Consider the following 18291-nt stretch of genomic DNA (forward strand, 5'->3'; position numbering starts at 1 on the left):
ATGTATTTTTTCTTGTGTCGTTCACCCTAAATCAATGGATAACCATCAAGCAGATGACTATACTTCTTCGCATCAACAATCGAAACAGCAGTAGTCCGTCCAAATTGTGTTTCTTAATACCATCAGCAGCAAGTTACGTTACAGCCTCCTGACATTTTTCGAGGCCTTGTTTCCACTGATAACACCAATATGGCTAAACATGTCGGAAAAAACGGCAGCACTCGTTCTTAAAATTTGAAAGCTAAAGAGCTTTATTTCACCAAAACATTGCAACATTTTGAGATTCAAATGTTGCGTTAAAGAAAAATCAAGAACGAGTACTGTGTTTTTGATATAGTGGGGTTGGAATGGCTACAGCTCGCACCGGTCCTATATACCATTTGGAATCTAATCTCTCCATATTTTTGGGATGCATGATGTGCTGCTGATTTTTTTAATTTTTTTGGAAACCTACCAGGAAGGATATATACATAATTTTATACAATATATCATTTTAAAATACGGTGGTCAATAGCATTGCTGCTGATATTAAAACAAATTGTATGGGCTGCAGCCATCTCAATAGACTGTTGATAAGGAGAAGGAATTAGTAAATGTCTGGATTGTTATCCAGTGATTTAGGGTGAATAACCCAAGGATACATTGAGTAGCATACTAGAACACCAGGCACTTAAGCACCTTGTACATAAACTCATTTCACTGTAAAGACAATATTTAAACCGACTCAAATACAGAAAGTTTTCATCGTAGTCCAGGTAAAAAAAAAGATGTTTTTTTTTTTTTTTTGCCGAAAAGCAATTTGCTGAAATTTTTTTAACATTATAATCCCTACCTATATATAAGGCAACATTTGGGGAATTTTAATTATATTAGCAATGGTTGTCCAAGGAATAAAAGGTAAATCTACTGCATTAGCGGTAATAAATGTGCAGAAAAGAAACCAGTTATTGAAAGGGGTTGTCTGAACCCCTTCCCGACATCCGCCGTATATATACGGCGCTGTCGGGAGGTGCTTCCCGCAAAGCGCCGTATATGTACGGCGCAGTGATGGTGCGGGCTCAGAAGCAAAGCCGGCACCATCACCGCGGGGTGACAGCTGTATTATACAGTTGGCACCCTCCTGTAACTGCCAGGACCGGAGCTATTCTCCGATCCGGCAGATTAACCCCTCAGATGCTGCGCATCATCTGACCGGCAACCCAGTGATGCAATCGCTGGGTTGCTGTGGCATTGGGACGCCAGAAAATGGCGTCCGAGTCTGCCTTGTACGGGAGCCGATGAGGACCAGCCTGCGGCTTGCTTGAATAACTGACAGCGCTAATACACTGCACTACGTATGTAGGCCCTCATGTCCCCTAGTGGGACAAGTAAAAAAAGTTAATAAAAATGTGGTAAAACAATAAAAACACACACATTTCAAATAAAAATAAAGCTAAATTGACTTTTTTCCCATAGTAAGTCTTTTATTATGGGAAAAAATATAAAAATTAAAAAAAACTATACATAATTGGTATTGCCGCGTCCATAACGACCCAAACTACAAAACTATTATGTAATTTATCCCGCACGGTGAACGCGGTAAAAAAAAACATGAAAAACAGCGGCAGAATCTTTGTTTTTAGGTCACATCTCCTTCCAAAAAATGCGATAAAAAGTGATCAAAAAGTCACATTTACTCCAAAATATACTAATAAAAACGACAATCCGTCCCGCAAAAAATGATCCCTGACACCGTTTCGTGCACCCAAAAATAAAAAAGTTCTGGGTCTTAGAATATGGCGACACTGAAAACAAATGATTTTATAAAAAAAGTGATTTTATTGTGCAAAAGCCGCAATACATAAAAAAACTATACATAATTGGCATCGCCGCGTACGTAACGACCCAAACTACAAAACAATTATGTAATTTATCCCGCACGGTGAACGGCGTAAAAAAAAACCATGAAAGACAACGCCAGAATCTTTGTTTTTAGGTCACATCTCCTTCCAAAAAATGCTATAAAGTGATCAAAAAGTCACATTTACTCCAAAATAGTACTAATAAAAAACGACAATCCGTCCCGCAAAAAAGAATCCCTGACACCGCTTTGTGCACGCAAAAATAATAAAGTTATGGCTCTTAGAATATGTCGACACAGAAAACAAATGATTTTATAAAAAAAGTGATTTTATTGTGCAAAAGCTGCAATACATTAAAACTATATAAATTTGGTATCGCCGTAATCGTATCGACCCGCAGAATAAAGCTAACATGTAATTTAGGGCACACTGTGGATGCCGATAAAAAACCCAATAAAAAAACTATTCCAGAATTGCTTGTTTTTGGTAATTTCCTTTACCAAAAAATGAAATAAAAAGTGATCAAAAAGTCGTATGTGTTCTAAAATGGTACCAATAAAATCTACAGCCCGTCTCGCAAAAAACAAGCCCGCACACCGCTCAATCAACTGAAAAATAAAAAAGTTATGGCACTAGTAATGCGGTGATGAAAAAACATCTAAATGCGCAGGCCGGAGGGGAACATTCCTTCAGATTCAGGGCCCTAGTATTTAGGAACTAGGAAAGGGAATGGACATAGCACATCCGCTGGAAGCGAGGGCGCCATTATACCAGCGCAAAACTTTCCCTGTAATATTTCCCAAACTACGAAGGAGAAAAAGTCCCCAAAAGGTGCAGAGCGTTACAGAAGGGGGATAAGAAAGAAAACCGTTTATCAGTGTGACACCGGCCTGTGCATAACGGATCGCTTCACAGCGTAACACACATCTATGGATAATTGTATTATTTACCCCATTATTATACCCTCTTATTATGCCCTGATGTACTCCGCACAGATTACATATACGATGATGTACTCCGCACAGATTACATATGCCCCCACATTATAAACGGAAATACCAGCAAAACCCCAAACAGAACTACTACCAAGCAAAATCCATGCTCAAAATGGCGGTCTTTCCCTTCTTAGCCCTACAGTGTGCCCAAACAGCAATTTATGGCCACAAGTAAGGCATTACCATACCCGGGAGAACCCGCTTAACAATTTATGGGGTAAGATTCTCTAGGGTCACAACATCTTGTGCGGTGAATGGGCAGATCAGTGGAGAAATTTTCACTTTGCACCATCTACTGCGTATTCATTTCTGAAAAACACCTGTGGAGTCTAAATTCTCACTACACCCCTTGATAAATGCCTTTAGGGGTGTAGTTTCTAAAACGGGGTCACTTTTGTTTGGTACATCAGGGGTTTTGCAAATGCAACATGGCGTCCGCAAACTCCAGCAAAATCTACGCTCCAAAAGATAAAATACAGCTCCTTTTCTTCTGAATGCTCCCATATACGTAAACAGCTGATTATAACCACATATGGGGTGTTACCGTACTCGGGAGAAATTACTTTACAAATGTTGGGGTGCTTTTTCTTCTCTATTCCTTGTAAAAATGAAAAATGTGTATCTAAAACTACATCTTGTTGGAAAAAAAAATAATTTTTCATTTTCATGGCTTAATTCTAATTAATTCAGCAAAAAACCTTTGGGATCAAAATTTTCACTATACCCCTAGATGATTCCTTAGGGGGTGCAGTTTCCCAAATGGAGTCACTTTTGGGGTGTTTCCACTGTACTAGTACTACAGGGGCTCAGCAAATGTGACATGGCGCCCAGAAACCATTCCAAAATCCAAATGGTGCTAGTTCCATTCTGAGCCCTACTGTGTGTCCAAACAGATGTTTGTGACCACATGTGGGGTATTGTTTTACTCGGGAGAAGTTGCTTTACAAATGTTACGGTGCTTTTTCTCCTTTAGTCCTTGTGGAAATGAAAAAAAATTAGCTAAACCTACATTTTATTTGAAAAAAATGTAGATTTTCATTTTCATGGCCTAGTTCCAATAAGTTCTGTAAAACACCTGTGGGGTCAAACTGCTCACTGTACCCCTAGATAATTTCCTCATGGGGTGTAGTTTCCAAAATGGGGTCACTTGTTGGGGGTTTCCACTGTTTTGTCCCCTCAGGAGCTTTGCAAATGCGACATGGCCTCCGCAAACCATTCCTGCTAAATTTGAGTTCCAAAAGCCAAATAGCGCTCTTTCCCTTCTCAGCCCTGCCGTGTGTCCAAACAGCCGTTTATTACCACATGTGGGGTATTGTTTTACTCGGGAGAAGATGCTTTACAAATGTTACGGTGCTTTTTCTCCTTTAGTCCTTGTGGAAATGAAAAAAAATTAGCTAAACCTACATTTTATTTGAAAAAAAATTAGATTTTCATTTTTATGGCCTAGTTCCAAAAATTTTTGCAAAAAAACTGCCCGGTCAAAATGCTTGCTACACCCCTAGATAAATTCTTCGAGGGGTGTAGTTTCCCAAATGGGGTCACTTTTGCTGGGTTTCCACTGTTTTAGTTCCACTAGACCCGTTCAAAGCGGACATGGTGCCTAAAATATATTCTAATAAAAAGGAGGCCCAAAATCCACCAGGTGCTCCTTTGCTTCTGAGGCCGGTGCTTCAGTCCAGTAGCACACTAGAGCCACATGTGGGATATTTCCTAAAACTGCAGAACCTGGGCAATAAATATTGAGTTGCATTTCTTGGGTAAAACATTCTGTGGTGCAAAAAAAAAATTGATTCAAAATGAATTTCTGGAAAAAAATAATGAACTTTGTAAATTTCACCTCTACTTTGCCTTAATTCCTGCGCAATGTCTAAAGGGTTAAGAAACTTTCTAAATGCTGTCTTGAATACTTTCAGGGGTGCTGTTTTTAAAATGGGGTGACTTATTGGGGGTTTCTAATATCTAAGGACCTCAAAGCCACTTCACAACTGAACTGGCCCCTGTAAAAATAGCATTTTGAAATTTTCTTGAAAATGTGAGAAATTGCTGCTAAAGTTCTAAGCCTTGTAACGCTCTAGAAAAATAAAATGATGTTCAAAAACGATGCCAATCTAAAGTAGACATATGGGGATGTTAGTTAGCAACATTTTTGTGTGTTATAACTGCCTGTCTTACAAGCAGATACATTTAAATTGAGAAAAATGCTAATTTTTGCAATTTTTCCCTAAATTTTGGTGTTTTTCACAATTAAATACTGAATGTATCGGGCAAATTTTGCCAGTAACATAAAGAAAATAATCTCAGAATCGCTTGGATAGGTAAAAGCATTCCGGAGTTATTACCACATAAAGTGAAACATGTCAGATTTGAAAAATGAGGCTCTGTCAGGAAGGTCAAAAGTGGCCAAAGAGGGAAGGGGTTAAAGAGTACCTGTCACTAGGTCAAAGAAGTTAAACTGAACAGACCTGAATAGTGCAGTCTCCCTGATTTCAGCGTTGTTTTTTCTCCTGGAGATATGGTTCACCGATTTTTTGGCTCCCTATATGCCAATTTGCTGTAGTTAGCCAACAGGGTGTGAACAATTTTCAGGCTGCCTCACGCTGATTGGTCAGCATCAGGGGCAGGGAAGCAAGCTGAACACCACTGGTTAACTACAGCAAAAATTGCATTTAAGGAGCCAACACAACAGTGGGCCATATGTCTGGAACAGGGGCTGTACAGAACCACCCCACCCCCCCCCCCCCCAAAAAAAAAAAGAAACAGCGCTGGAATACAGGAGACAGCGCTATTCAGGTCAGTAAACCAGTTCAACTTATATGACAGGTCCTCTTTAAGAAAACCCATATTCAAATGCTCTATTAGAGTATTCTTAGTTATTTGGGGGGAATCCTTAGTGCAGCATCCCCAGAGTAAGGTGGCGCCATAGAGACCTCTCACTCTGAAGGACCTAGCATGTCTGGACAGCCTATTAATTTTTAATGTAAAAAGTGGGAATTCAATACTTGTTATCAGGTTCCCCCAAAGATTAGAGCAAAAGGATCGGGATCTTAGCAGTGGCACACAATGAGACCAGCCTAATGTTGAGGAAATCCCTTTGAGAAACATTTTACGCACTAGATTTCATCAAGCAAAAAATCCTAGTTGGTCCATGCATGCTTTATGAATAGAGCAAATAAAAAGGTAATATCCTCTTTTTCAACTAAATGTAGTAATAAAAAAAAATGCAAAACACCCTGAAATTTTCCTCCCTAAGGAACTGTTCAGAGTTTTCTTGTCACGGAAACCATACAGTCTCCCATTGATTTTAATGGGAGGTGGAGGCGTTTTTTACCCCGGATTTCAGCTAGGATTTGCCGACGGAGGCTCGCGGGAAAAACCAGCGACATGCCCTTTCTTTGGGCGTTTCCGTCTCTGACCTCCCATTGACATCAATGAGAGGCAGAGAAAGCGTTTTTCCTGGCATTTTTGCCTGCGGCCGTTGAGCGAAGAACGCCGCGGGAAACGGCGTGCAGGCAGGTCAAAATCTGCCTCAAAATTCCAGATGGAATTTTGAGACTGATTTTTCTGCCTGCAAAATACTCAGTTTGAACTAGGGGCCTAACACCTTATTCACGCAGGGCAGATTTGCTGCATTGACTGCATGTATTTTTTTAAGCCAAAACCAGGAATGAAACCTAAAGTAGAAAAAATAAAGGAAGGCCCTAAAGTGTCTACGATCCTAGATCCACTTCTAGTTCTGGCTTAAAAATTGCATGTAAAACCTGCATCAAGGCTGTGCTGTGTGAACAAGGTCCAATGTTCTTGAGAGCATATTTATTTATTGGTTATCATCCACTTAAAAAATAACAGCTCCTGTTATCAGTTAGAGAAGCCGCTGCCATTCACACAAGCATGGATAAGCCATTGGTAAAGAAATATGAAGTCCCCCCACAAAGTAACGTGTACGTATCCAGTCTACTTACAAGCGGAGCAGCTGAAATATATTAACAAATATCAGATTTCCATAGCATAACTTGTATAATATGTCCAGTATTTTATTTGGCTGCTGGAAGAATTTCAATGCATTATGCATTTCGATGCGATGGACGTATAAACCTCTAAACATAATCATTTTCTTAAACGCAGCCGGTAAATTCTTGGATCGGATTTGGGGTCTGCGTGACATTATCACCAAGTCTGATCCACCGTTTCCTCGCATTAATTTCCCGTAATGAACCCAGCTCTCCCACACAGTTGGCTCTGCTTATTTCCACATTACTGGAAACTACTTTAGTCCACCCCCACATGCAGGCCAGCCAGAGACAGGAAAGCAACCAGAAGTAGTCACATTCTCCAGTGTGCCACTAACAACTACCCACAAGAGCACCCGCCTGGAGGCAGAAACGCTGAATTACAACAAGTGTGTATGAAGAAATAACACTGGGCAACTTCCCGCTTACTACCTAAATTTCTAATGATAGTGGAAAAACTTCTATGCAAACAACATCCAAGTAAAACTGTAAAATCTCCAGTGGCCTGCCCTGGGAGCATTCTGTACAGTTCCTAATGTGTTAAGGATTTTTCTCCTTTACTTCATAAGAAAAAAAATATTTTCAAGCTCTAAACCTGGCCATCGACACTGAAATATTTGGTCATTCCAACTAAGGATCTGAAAAACAAATCCGATCATAGCACACTCATCTCCCACATATGAGGTTATCCATCCGGTTATCATTTATGAATTCACATAGAGAACATTTTCTCAGCATGTCTAGTAAATATTTCAGACTTTTGTATTTTTACTGGAAATCTGGTTTACTTGACGTACTTCTGGTACAATGGCGGGCTTCACGAAGGCTGTATCTGTGTCGATCCTTTCTGCATTACAAGTTGATTTAATTTCCAACATACAGATGTACTTAAAGGCTATTTCTGGAAAGCTGTGCTCTGATTAAAAAAAAAAACTATACAGGTACAGCTGCTAATGGGATTGTTGAGTTCTTTAGAATTTGTATTAATAGGGTTATCCCATTACAGACAGAAAACCCCTTTAATTTGAGATCTGTTTGGCGGCCTCGGAGACCCCCGCTAATAGTGGATTTTGTCAGAAGTGGTCGTCAGCTGCTTATTTCACTTGCAGAAGCTGCTCCAGGGGGAAATCTAGTATTGCATGTAGTCATTCAAATGACTAGATCTTTCTAGAAGAGACAATTTAGAGGTAATACTGGTTGTGACAGCCATAAATGTGCTGTTAAAATAGAGTAGAGTCACAATATTACGACCACCAGCTAATATCCAGAGTAACCGCCGTGTGCAGCACTGACAGAGGCTAGACGGACTGGGAGCGACTCAATAAGGTGCTGGTAGGTTGTCTCAGCTATCTGGAGCCATGTGGACTGCAGTGCATGCCACATTTGCTGGAGGGTGCGTGGGGGAGGATCCATAGAGCGAACAAGATGATCGAGGTGATCCCACAGATGCTCAATTGGGTTCAAGTCTGGCGAATTAGGGGGCCAGGGAAGTACTTGGAAGTATTGGTCGTGCTCTTCCAACCACTGTCCGACATTTCTAGCCGTGTGACATGTCGCAATGTGTTGTGGGAAGATTCCATCTGCCCCAGGGAAGACAAACAGCATGTATGGGTGGACGTGATCTGCAATGATGGATTTATACCCAAATCAGTTCAAAGTGCCTTCCACATGGATAAGTGGGCCCAGAGAATGCCATGAAAAAATTCCCCAGACCATAACGCTGCCGCCACCAGCTTGTCTTCCTCCAGCAATGGTTGCAGGGTGTTTGTTCTCTGATGTTTCTCGCCTGACACGCCAACTTCCATCCATTCGATGAAGCAAAAAATGTGACTCATGGGAGAAGGCAACCCTTTGCCAATCATTGGTGGTCCAATTCTGATACGGTCGTGCAAATTGAAGCCTTTTTTTCCCGATGCACCTTTGTTAGCATAGAAGCAGTGACCATCCGTCTTCTTTGGAGCCCCATACGTAGTAGGGTTCGCTGAACTGTTGTTTTAGACACACATCTGGTAGCCCCCTGTATGATTTTCAGGGTGAGCTGCTCCATTGTAGTGTGTCGTTTGACCCGAGCGCACCTTCATAGCAGACGTTCACCTCTCACATCAATGGCATGTGGTGCTCCGCAGTTTCCACATCGGTTATTCCCAATCGTGCCATTTGTCCACTGACTATACACTTTCACCACAGCAGCACACAAACGGTTCACAAACTGCGCTGTTTGAGAAATACGGACACCCTTAGTCCGAAATCCAATAATCATCCCTTGCAATTCTGCTAAATCGCCCCTTTTATCTATGGCAACGAGTGATTTGTTCAGACTGCCTATCGCCCACCATATATACCCACCAAGCCAGCCCACGACACATCACATCCTTCATGGGCTACACGCTGCAGACGTCGAAAGTAGGAGGTGGTCATAATATTGTGACTTGACTGTATATTATGAAGAGATTCATCTTACTTGATGGCCCAGAAATTCATCCAATAGGATATCAATTTCACCACACCATGCAAAAGGTTCCAAACAAGCTTGTGAAGAATGGTTTCCTGGAATGATGAACCTTACAGGTATGATAATAGGACATTAAAGGAGGCTCTGTCACCACATTATAAGTGCCCTACCCTCTACATAATGTGATCGGCGCTGTAATGTAGGGAACAGCAGTGTTTTTTTATTTAGAAAAACGATCAATTTTCACCAAGTTATGACCTATTTTAGATTTATGCTAATGACTTTCTTAATGCCCAACTGTGCGTTTCTTTAGCTTTTGAACAAGTCGGCGTTGTAGAGAGAAGTCTATAACGCTGACCAATCAGCGTCATACAATTCTCTCCATTCATGTACTCGGCACATAGTGATCTTACTACTCACACATTAACTTTACTGAAGTGTCTGGAGAGTGAATAGACATCCCGTCCAGCCAGGACGCGGTGTCTAATCACAATCCCAACACTTCGGTAACGTTTGTGTGGGACTTAATGACAGCACGCATGATCTTGTGAAATCACGCTGTAAATGACAGCACAGCGTGATCTCGATGTGCTGTGTTAGTAAGTGACACACAAACATTACCGAAGTGTCGGGATTGTGAATAGACATCGCGTCCTGGCTGGAAGCGATGTCTATTCACGCTCAAGACACTTCAGTAAACTTAATGTGTGAGTAAGTGACAGCACATCGTGATCTCGCTAGATCACTATGTGCCGAGTACATGAATGGAGAGAAGAGTATGACGCTGATGGGTCAGCGTCATACACTTCTCTTTACAACACCCACTTGGTCAAAAAGTAAAAACACGCCCAGTTGGGCATTAAGAAAAAGTCATAAATAAAAAAACCACTGCTGTTCTCTACATTACAGCGCCAATCACATTATGTAGGAGATAGGGCACTTCTAATGTGGTCACAGAGCCTCTTTAAAGCCAATGATTTTGCTTCAGGCATTTTCCATTGGGTTGCATAAAAAATAAGAAATAACTGAACCAATATTGATTTTAAGGGGGGGTGGGGAGTACGAATTCTTTTAATATATTAAATCCTTTACTTACAATTATCTATCTATTACTCAACAAAATAAAAAACAGAAACATACCCTTCCAGTGGATATACGACAAGGCAATGTGGTTTGTCCAAGCCCTGGATGACTGCATTCTTGAAAGACCCATCCAAGCGAGCCACATTGATTTGCTTTTTATTAGCATCATAACTGGTCCAATAGAGGTTTCGAGACACCCAGTCAACAGCCAATCCTTGAGCATTTGGTAAATCTGCAAATTTGAAAGAAAAATATATATATATATATATATATATAATTTAAAAATATATAACCAAAAACTTCTTTATAGACCTCCTAGGGTAGAGAGAACAAGCGTGTTGGTTATTACCAGCAGACACCACAGTCTCTACTCCAGTGCCATTGATGAAAGCTCTCTTGATGGTTTGTGTACGGACATCCGACCAGTAGATGCGCTGTTCTAGGGCATCATAATCTACTACAGTGACATTGTCGATATCAGGGACAGTGAAGGAGATGATGTAGTTGTAATATGGGTTATCAATGTCAACGCCACGGATTTCCATCTGGCGAGCATACAACAGGAACTTTCTGGATTCTGAAAGTGTCAAAGAGACAAAACTGAACTCGATAGACTGGACAATTAGACTAAACTCTACGAGGAAACCAATACATGTTTCGACTATATTTTACAACGTATTCCAAATGCATCGTATTTTTCAGCTGCAAACAGCTGGCACTATGTCTTAAAATGCCAAGATTAAAACATACAAACAATACTCTCAAGAACGAGTGATACACTTACCAAGACAAGTCTTTTTATCTGGAGACAACTTCATGAGATGAGGGCAAGCGCAGGAGAATGTCTGGTTGTAGTTAATAAGGCACAAATGACTGCAGGGTCCTTTTCCATCATTTGCTGCGCATGGATTTGGAGCTACAATGTATGAAACAAAGAAATCTAAAATAAGCATTTAAAAGAAATACAGAAAATAATCTACTTTCTTACAGTGGTACAATAATGCATCAGTCACGGAGAACCAACGCTTGAAGTACGAATGCACAAACATGAACAGAAACGGGATATTGCCCTTTATGAAAGTTTTATGCCTTACCTAGGGGTTGGCGTGAGGGGTGATAAACCTGCAGGTCAAAGGGTTGAGTGTTGGTACGCTGTACAATTGTCACATTGTGACCAGTCCATTTATTTGCCTTTGCCAAGGTGTTTGTTCTCCAGTCAGTCCAATATACTTCCCCACCATATAGCGTGACGGCAAAAGGATGAGATAAGTATTCATGGCCTTTCAGTACTTCAATGTGTCCAGAACCATCATACTTTGCCGAGTAAATTGCATCTGATCTAAGGAGTGAACACAGCTAAGTAACATAGTAACCAACTCAAACAGAACTCGAGTTTGATGGTTCAAAAGCCTATAAAACTCCTGTACATACAAGATGATAAACTAACAACAATAATACACATAATAGAAAATGATTTTACTATGAATGAATTGAATCGTATAGTGATGCACTGGAGAGCACATAGGTGATGCATTGGGAACCAGAAGATTAACCCCTTCCAGGCAGTTTTGCAACGTTTTTTCCACTTTTTTTTTATCCCCCACCTCTCAAGAGGCATAACTTTTTCTATTTTCATTGACATAGCTGTATAAGGGCTTGTTTTTTGCAGGTTAAGTTGTAGTTTTAAACTATACCATTTTATGTACCACATATTGTATTGAAAAACTGTGTGGTGTGGAATGGACAAAAAAAATAAATTGTGCCAGTGTTGTTTTTTGTTTTATTTTTACAACGTTCACCGTGCAGGATAGATAACATTATATTTTAATAAATGGTATTGTTACGGACACAGCTGTGCCCATTATGTTTATGGTTTATATTTTTTACGCAATAAATTGTAAAAGTTGTTGTTTTTGTTACTTTTAGACTTTAAAAAAAAAAAATTAATAATTTTTTTGTCCTGCTAGGGGACTTTAAAATGCGATTGCTTTTAGAATACACTACAATGATTCTGTATTAAAGTGTATTATGCTGTCAGCACTATCCTATTAGGCCCTGCAGATGTCAGACCTGGGAGTCTTCATTAGGGCCCCTGGATATCATGAAAATCCATCAGAACTCCACGATTGCTTTGCGTGGGCTTATTGGGTGAGAAAGGAAGCTCCCTCTCTGTCTAACCGCTCAGCTGCCGCGGTTGCTAAGGGGTTAAACAGCAGGGATCAGAGTTATCACTGATCCCAGCCGTTAGATTAGGCTGTCAGCTGTCGTACCAAGAGGAGTCCTGAGCTCGCTCCATACATTCACCTGCGACAGAAATACAGTGGATGTCAAAAAGGAAGTTAAAATACAAGTATCACCGCCTTGCTATTTCAAGTTACAGGATACAAGCTGTGGTCCTCTTCTAGGTCAAAAAATATTGTGTGTGTGTTCTGGTCTGTGGCCTTTACACGGCACTCATATCTGTATATGATTGTATGGTTAAGTTGTACCTGGCATCAATCCAAAGAATGCGCTCCTCCAGGTAGTCCACAGTAAGACCATTTGGCCATCCTCCTGATCCAGTCTCTTTATGAATTGTCCTGCGTCCCTCTCCGCTCATAGACGCTGCTTCGATGCGTGGCAAGCTAGAATCCCAGTCTGTCCAGAAGAGAATTCTAAAAAAAATAATAAAGAATTTTTCACATAAAGAATATATGACTTATGCTAGATAGGAAAAACGTGTCTTGCGCTCTTATATCTTACATTGGACATAAATACTATAATCAGTAGCTCCAATAAGCAGATTGCTAAATATATTCCAAGATGTTTTCTGACCTTGAGTTACGTTTTTTTTTATCCCAATTGAAATTATACTGCTTTTATCAGGATTTATTATTTGTGGAAGTACCATATAGACCTAAGTCGAAAAGCTACAAGGGTCATAAAGTAAATTATATGTTAGAGCAACCGACCTTTTTTTTTTTAAAATAAATAAATTACATTTTCAAAGATATTGTTATTTTTGTATCTCAATGCGACAGCCATTTTTACAAAGTGACAACAGGATCCATCACCATATTGATTGTAAATTTTAAATGATCTTCCGGAAATGAATAAAACTTTTAAATTCCTTGATAATGTTGAAATATCAAATTTGTTAATATTCTTAGCTTTTACAATTTGTAACCATCACCTCACGGCTGCTGTTCGGGTCACCACAGTCATTTTTGTTTACATGAATGCATGGCAGGGGCACAGAAGTGAGCTGGCCAATCACTTCAGGACATGTCACCAAAGAGATCTGTAAGCAAAGATGTGTCTGGGGACCCAAACCGTGAGGGATCGTAAAGTGAGGTATACTAACAGGTTTCTTATTTTAACGTTGGGTGAATTCCCGGAAAATCCATTTAAACTGTGTCTCTCTCAACTATTGGTCATCGATTGCTGAGAATTCACAATGCACTATGTATATACTTATTACTAAAAACCTGCCCATTCTTTACAGATCAGCTTCATTTCAGAAGGTACTATTTCTTCTTGCAGAGCTTTAGCTAATAGTTAAGGTAAAGCAATGATCTCTGGGAGAAAAAGTATGCAAAATAAATCTCCACCGGGAGAAAAAAAAGCCTCCCTAGTGCACCATTTGCTTCAAGGTTTTTTTATAGGGTCGATGTACCCCAAAAAGGAAATTGCTAGAAAATCCAAGCTTTTTTTTCCCATAGTAGGCTGTCAAACTACTACAAATTGCATATACAAATATGCTGAAAAAATAAGAAAAGTCTAAATTCACACATGCACTTCATATCAAGGACATATAGCATTTGACTAAACATCTGCCAAGTGCATTAGTGGATTTGCTATTTGCTTGTGAACTCTGTGTCGCTTTCACCATTACAGCCCATGTCTACTCTAGTTTATGTGTTTTCAGTAAAGCTTTGGCATTCCATTTGCATTCTGTTTCATAACACTTCCAAGAACCTCCCGCTGGACTGATCAAACACAACTATCAATTACAGTCCCACAAGCTTATCTTTGGACTCTGTCAATGGAAAAAAAAAAGTCAGAAGAGCCAGAATTATGCAGAAATTCTAACAGTTATACCACAAGTGTCTGTAGAGGGCTGCACCTTTCAGATAAAACCATCTACAATAGAAAAACATATTGCTTTTTTCTAATTTTCCATGAATGTGACTCGATCGCTTAAGGCCTTATTCACACGACAGTGATAAACTGCCACGTGACGGCCGTCCTTTTAACAGTCGTCACACGGCCGGTTTCAGAACACGGCCCCCATAGAAGTCAATGGATCTGTTTTTAACGGCTGTCAATACATGTAACAACCGTTAAAAACGGATCTGTGACATGGGGATTTGCAAGGGAACGAGTAGTTTCCCTGCTGGCTATTGGCGGCGCAACGACACATACTCACCGATGCAGCACCGACTTCTTCTGTTTTGGTCGATAGTTTTGTGCGGCATCGCCTACAGGGGGGGCTGTGCGGCATCGCCTACAGGGGGGGCCGTGCGGCATCGCCTACAGGGGGGGCCGTGCGGCATCGCCTACAGGGGGGGCCGTGCGGCATCGCCTACAGGGGGGGCCGTGCGGCATCGCCTACAGGGGGGGCCGTGCGGCATCGCCTACAGGGGGGGCCGTGCGGCATCGCCTACAGGGGGGGCCGTGCGGCATCGCCTACAGGGGGGGCCGTGCGGCATCGCCTACAGGGGGGGCCGTGCGGCATCGCCTACAGGGGGGGCCGTGCGGCATCGCCTACAGGGGGGGCCGTGCGGCATCGCCTACAGGGGGGGCCGTGCGGCATCGCCTACAGGGGGGGCCGTGCGGCATCGCCTACAGGGGGGGCCGTGCGGCATCGCCTACAGGGGGGGCCGGGCGGCATCGCCTAAAGGGGGGGCCGGGCGGCATCGCCTACAGGGGGGCCGGGCGGCATCGCCTACAGGGGGGCCGGGCGGCATCGCCTACAGGGGGGCCGGGCGGCATCGCCTACAGGGGGGCCGGGCGGCATCGTCTACAGGGGGGCCGTGCGGCATCGCCTACAGGGGGGCCGTGCGGCATCGTCTACAGGGGGGCCGTGCGGCATCGTCTACAGGGGGGCCGTGCGGCATCGTCTACAGGGGGGCCCTGCGGCATCGCCTACAGGGGGGCCGTGCGGCATCGTATACAGGGAGGCGTGCGGCATCGTATACAGGGAGGTGTGTGGCATCATATACAGGGAGGCTGTAAATAGTATCTAGGTGAACATGTGACCTTCTTTTGGGTGTTTTCAGGGGGTTGGGACAAAAAAAGCCTGACCAATGAAATTCATCAGTTTTTTTTTTTTTTGTTTGTTTTTTTTTAACTGCCATGAAAAACTGATGCAAAATGGATGTCAAACGGCCATTAAAAACGGACAAGAAATGGATGAAAATTTACAGACACACTGATGGAAAACGGCCATGAAAAACTGACAGATCGGTTTTTAATGGACATTTTTTTTCACTGTCGTGTGAATATAGCCTAAAACTGTACTTTGCAAACACTTCATAGAATAATTTAAGTACAGTTCAAGTACTTTCGAGCGACCAACGTGCTACTAGAAACCCCAATTTTTGGTCTTGTGCATGCTCGTGCTGGTCCTTCGATGACCATCTGAAATATTGGGATGTAGGATAAAATCTCTAAATTAAAAGGAGAAGAGAAGGAGGATGTAAGGGCAAGCTGCCCATAACTTACTGTATGTAAAGCTATTGCCTTGCTTAGTTTTAGTGCTGCTATTCGTCTGGAACATCGTTGCTCCTCCACACAACAAGGAAGGCCAAGCTAATGTATACAAGCCTTCAGGACCATTCCCATTACAGGAGCAGTTCGGTTTCAGCAAACGAATGTTTTTGTATAATTAAAAGCTCTACAATTTTCCAATATACTTTCTGTATTAATTCCTTAAGGTTTTCACTATAGCTGCTTGTTGTTATTCAGTAGGAACCTTCATTGGTTACTTCCAGTGAATAAAATCCTGTCCTGGCGATGTGATGGACACACAGGTGTACGGCTCGTTACAGTTACAGTATGTGTATCTTCTAATGACCCCAGGACCATGGACAGAATTTTATGCACTGGAAGTAAACAATGAAGATTCCTACTGAATAACAACAAGCAGAGATATTGAAAACCATGAGTTATTAATACAGAAAGTATATTGGAAAATTGCATAACTTTGTATTATACAACAAATAACATTAATTTGCTGGAACCGAACAACCCCTTTAAGTCCTTGATATGTCCTCATCTGTCAGGTTGCAAGTTTTATTTAGGCATTTCCCAATTATATCTGTATTTAAATAGGATCTGTCACTAGTTTAGTAATGCCCAATTTCCTAGCTAATCTAATAGACGCTGGCACACTGACAATGCTAGTGAAAATTGTGTCCCAAAACTTTATTTTATACTTTTTTTTTCTAAATATGCAAACGCGCTTATACTACACAAGTGGGCGTCAAAACGAACGATTCTCCTGAGGTGGAGCTACGTCACAGCCTATGACGCTGTCCTATCAGCATGAAGCCGTTTCACACACAGTGTATGAAACAGAGGTTGGAGGGAAGGGAGATCACTTAAAATAGCCAAATCTCGGGCTGCTGGTTCTGGTGGCATATGAAAGATGAGATTCTAATCTGTCATATGGCACCAGGATAGAAGATCTATCTGTGAAACAACCGGAGATATCACTAGTTGAAAACACAGTCGGGAATGGAAACTGTATACTTTATGCATATACAGTTCCCATTCCCAACTGTGTCTTTAACTGGTGATACCTCCGATTGTTTCACAGCTAGAACTGCGCTCCTGGCATATGATAGATTACAATCTCATCTTTCATATGCCACCAGAACCACTGTTCTAGGTGGTCCACAGCCCAAGATATGGCTATTTTAACAGATCCCCTTCCCTACAGCATTAGTCTCTCACAGTGAACCTCACTCTGAACTAGCACTGTGTGTAAAGAAGCTTCATGCTGATAGGACAGCATGACAGGCTGTGACATAGCTCCACCTCCGGAGCATCACTGGTGTTGATGCCCATTTGGCAAGTATAGCCTCATTTTTCATATTTAGAAAAAAAGCCCATAACTTTTCAAATAAATGTTTTTGGCCATAATTTACACTAGCATTATCAGTGTGACAGCGACTATTAGATTAGCTAGGAGATAAGCCATTACTAAACTAGTGACAGATCCTCTTTAAGAAAGTTGTGGGACAATCATTATAGCCACCTTTCCAACTTCCATATGGGTTGCCCTGAAGATCACATCTGGCTAGTCATGCACTAATACTGCCCCCTACTAATGTGTTGCTTTATAGACATTGATGTTCAGAGGTCTGCTTAAGCTGCTAAAGGTCTGCAATAATACTAAAAAAAAAAGTTATTTCCATCCAATACATTTATAGCATATCCACTGGATATGGATTCAATAAAGTAAAAAAAAACCTTATCTTCCCATTGGATTGGCCTCGGTGATCATTAATGAGTGCCTTACAAGATACTGTGCATTATTTCACAATAAATTTTGCTACTTGGCAGCATGTAACATTTTAGACAACATGCACTTTGCTACATTAAAAGAAAATTATTAATAATTGGCTTTGCTACAGCTTCATGTGCATTTAATGAAAAAAAAAATGTATATATACAGACCCATTTCGAGGATCTAGGGCAATGGCGCGAGGATGTTCAATATCTCCAGCCAGAAGCGTTGTCCTCATTGTACCATCTAGCTTGGCCACCTCAATCTGATCCAAGTTGCTCTCTACCCAGTAGATATTTCCAGCAATCCAATCTACAGCCAGGCCTTCCGGTGTTGCCAGGCCGTACTGAATAATAACCTCAAAGCTGGTAAGGGCTGAAGAAAAATAAATGACAGATGGCAAGAAGTACAAGATATG

General features: G+C 41.4%; 1 protein-coding gene across 2 annotated transcripts in view; it reads right to left on the bottom strand.

Annotated features, from left to right (window-relative positions):
• LRP1 (LDL receptor related protein 1) overlaps positions 1-18291 on the bottom strand; it is a 291539-nt gene that overhangs the window by 84856 nt on the left and 188392 nt on the right. For both annotated transcript variants that reach the window (XM_075852009.1, XM_075852008.1), the window contains exons 25-30: positions 18044-18248; positions 12868-13032; positions 11473-11717; positions 11163-11294; positions 10728-10955; positions 10436-10610 (exon numbers count right to left, since the gene is read on the bottom strand). In XM_075852009.1, coding sequence (XP_075708124.1) covers positions 10436-10610; positions 10728-10955; positions 11163-11294; positions 11473-11717; positions 12868-13032; positions 18044-18248 — 1150 coding nt within the window. The remainder of the gene's footprint in view (positions 1-10435; positions 10611-10727; positions 10956-11162; positions 11295-11472; positions 11718-12867; positions 13033-18043; positions 18249-18291) is intronic.

Source organism: Rhinoderma darwinii, chromosome 2, assembly GCF_050947455.1.
Source record: "Rhinoderma darwinii isolate aRhiDar2 chromosome 2, aRhiDar2.hap1, whole genome shotgun sequence".
Lineage (NCBI taxonomy): Eukaryota > Metazoa > Chordata > Amphibia > Anura > Rhinodermatidae > Rhinoderma > Rhinoderma darwinii.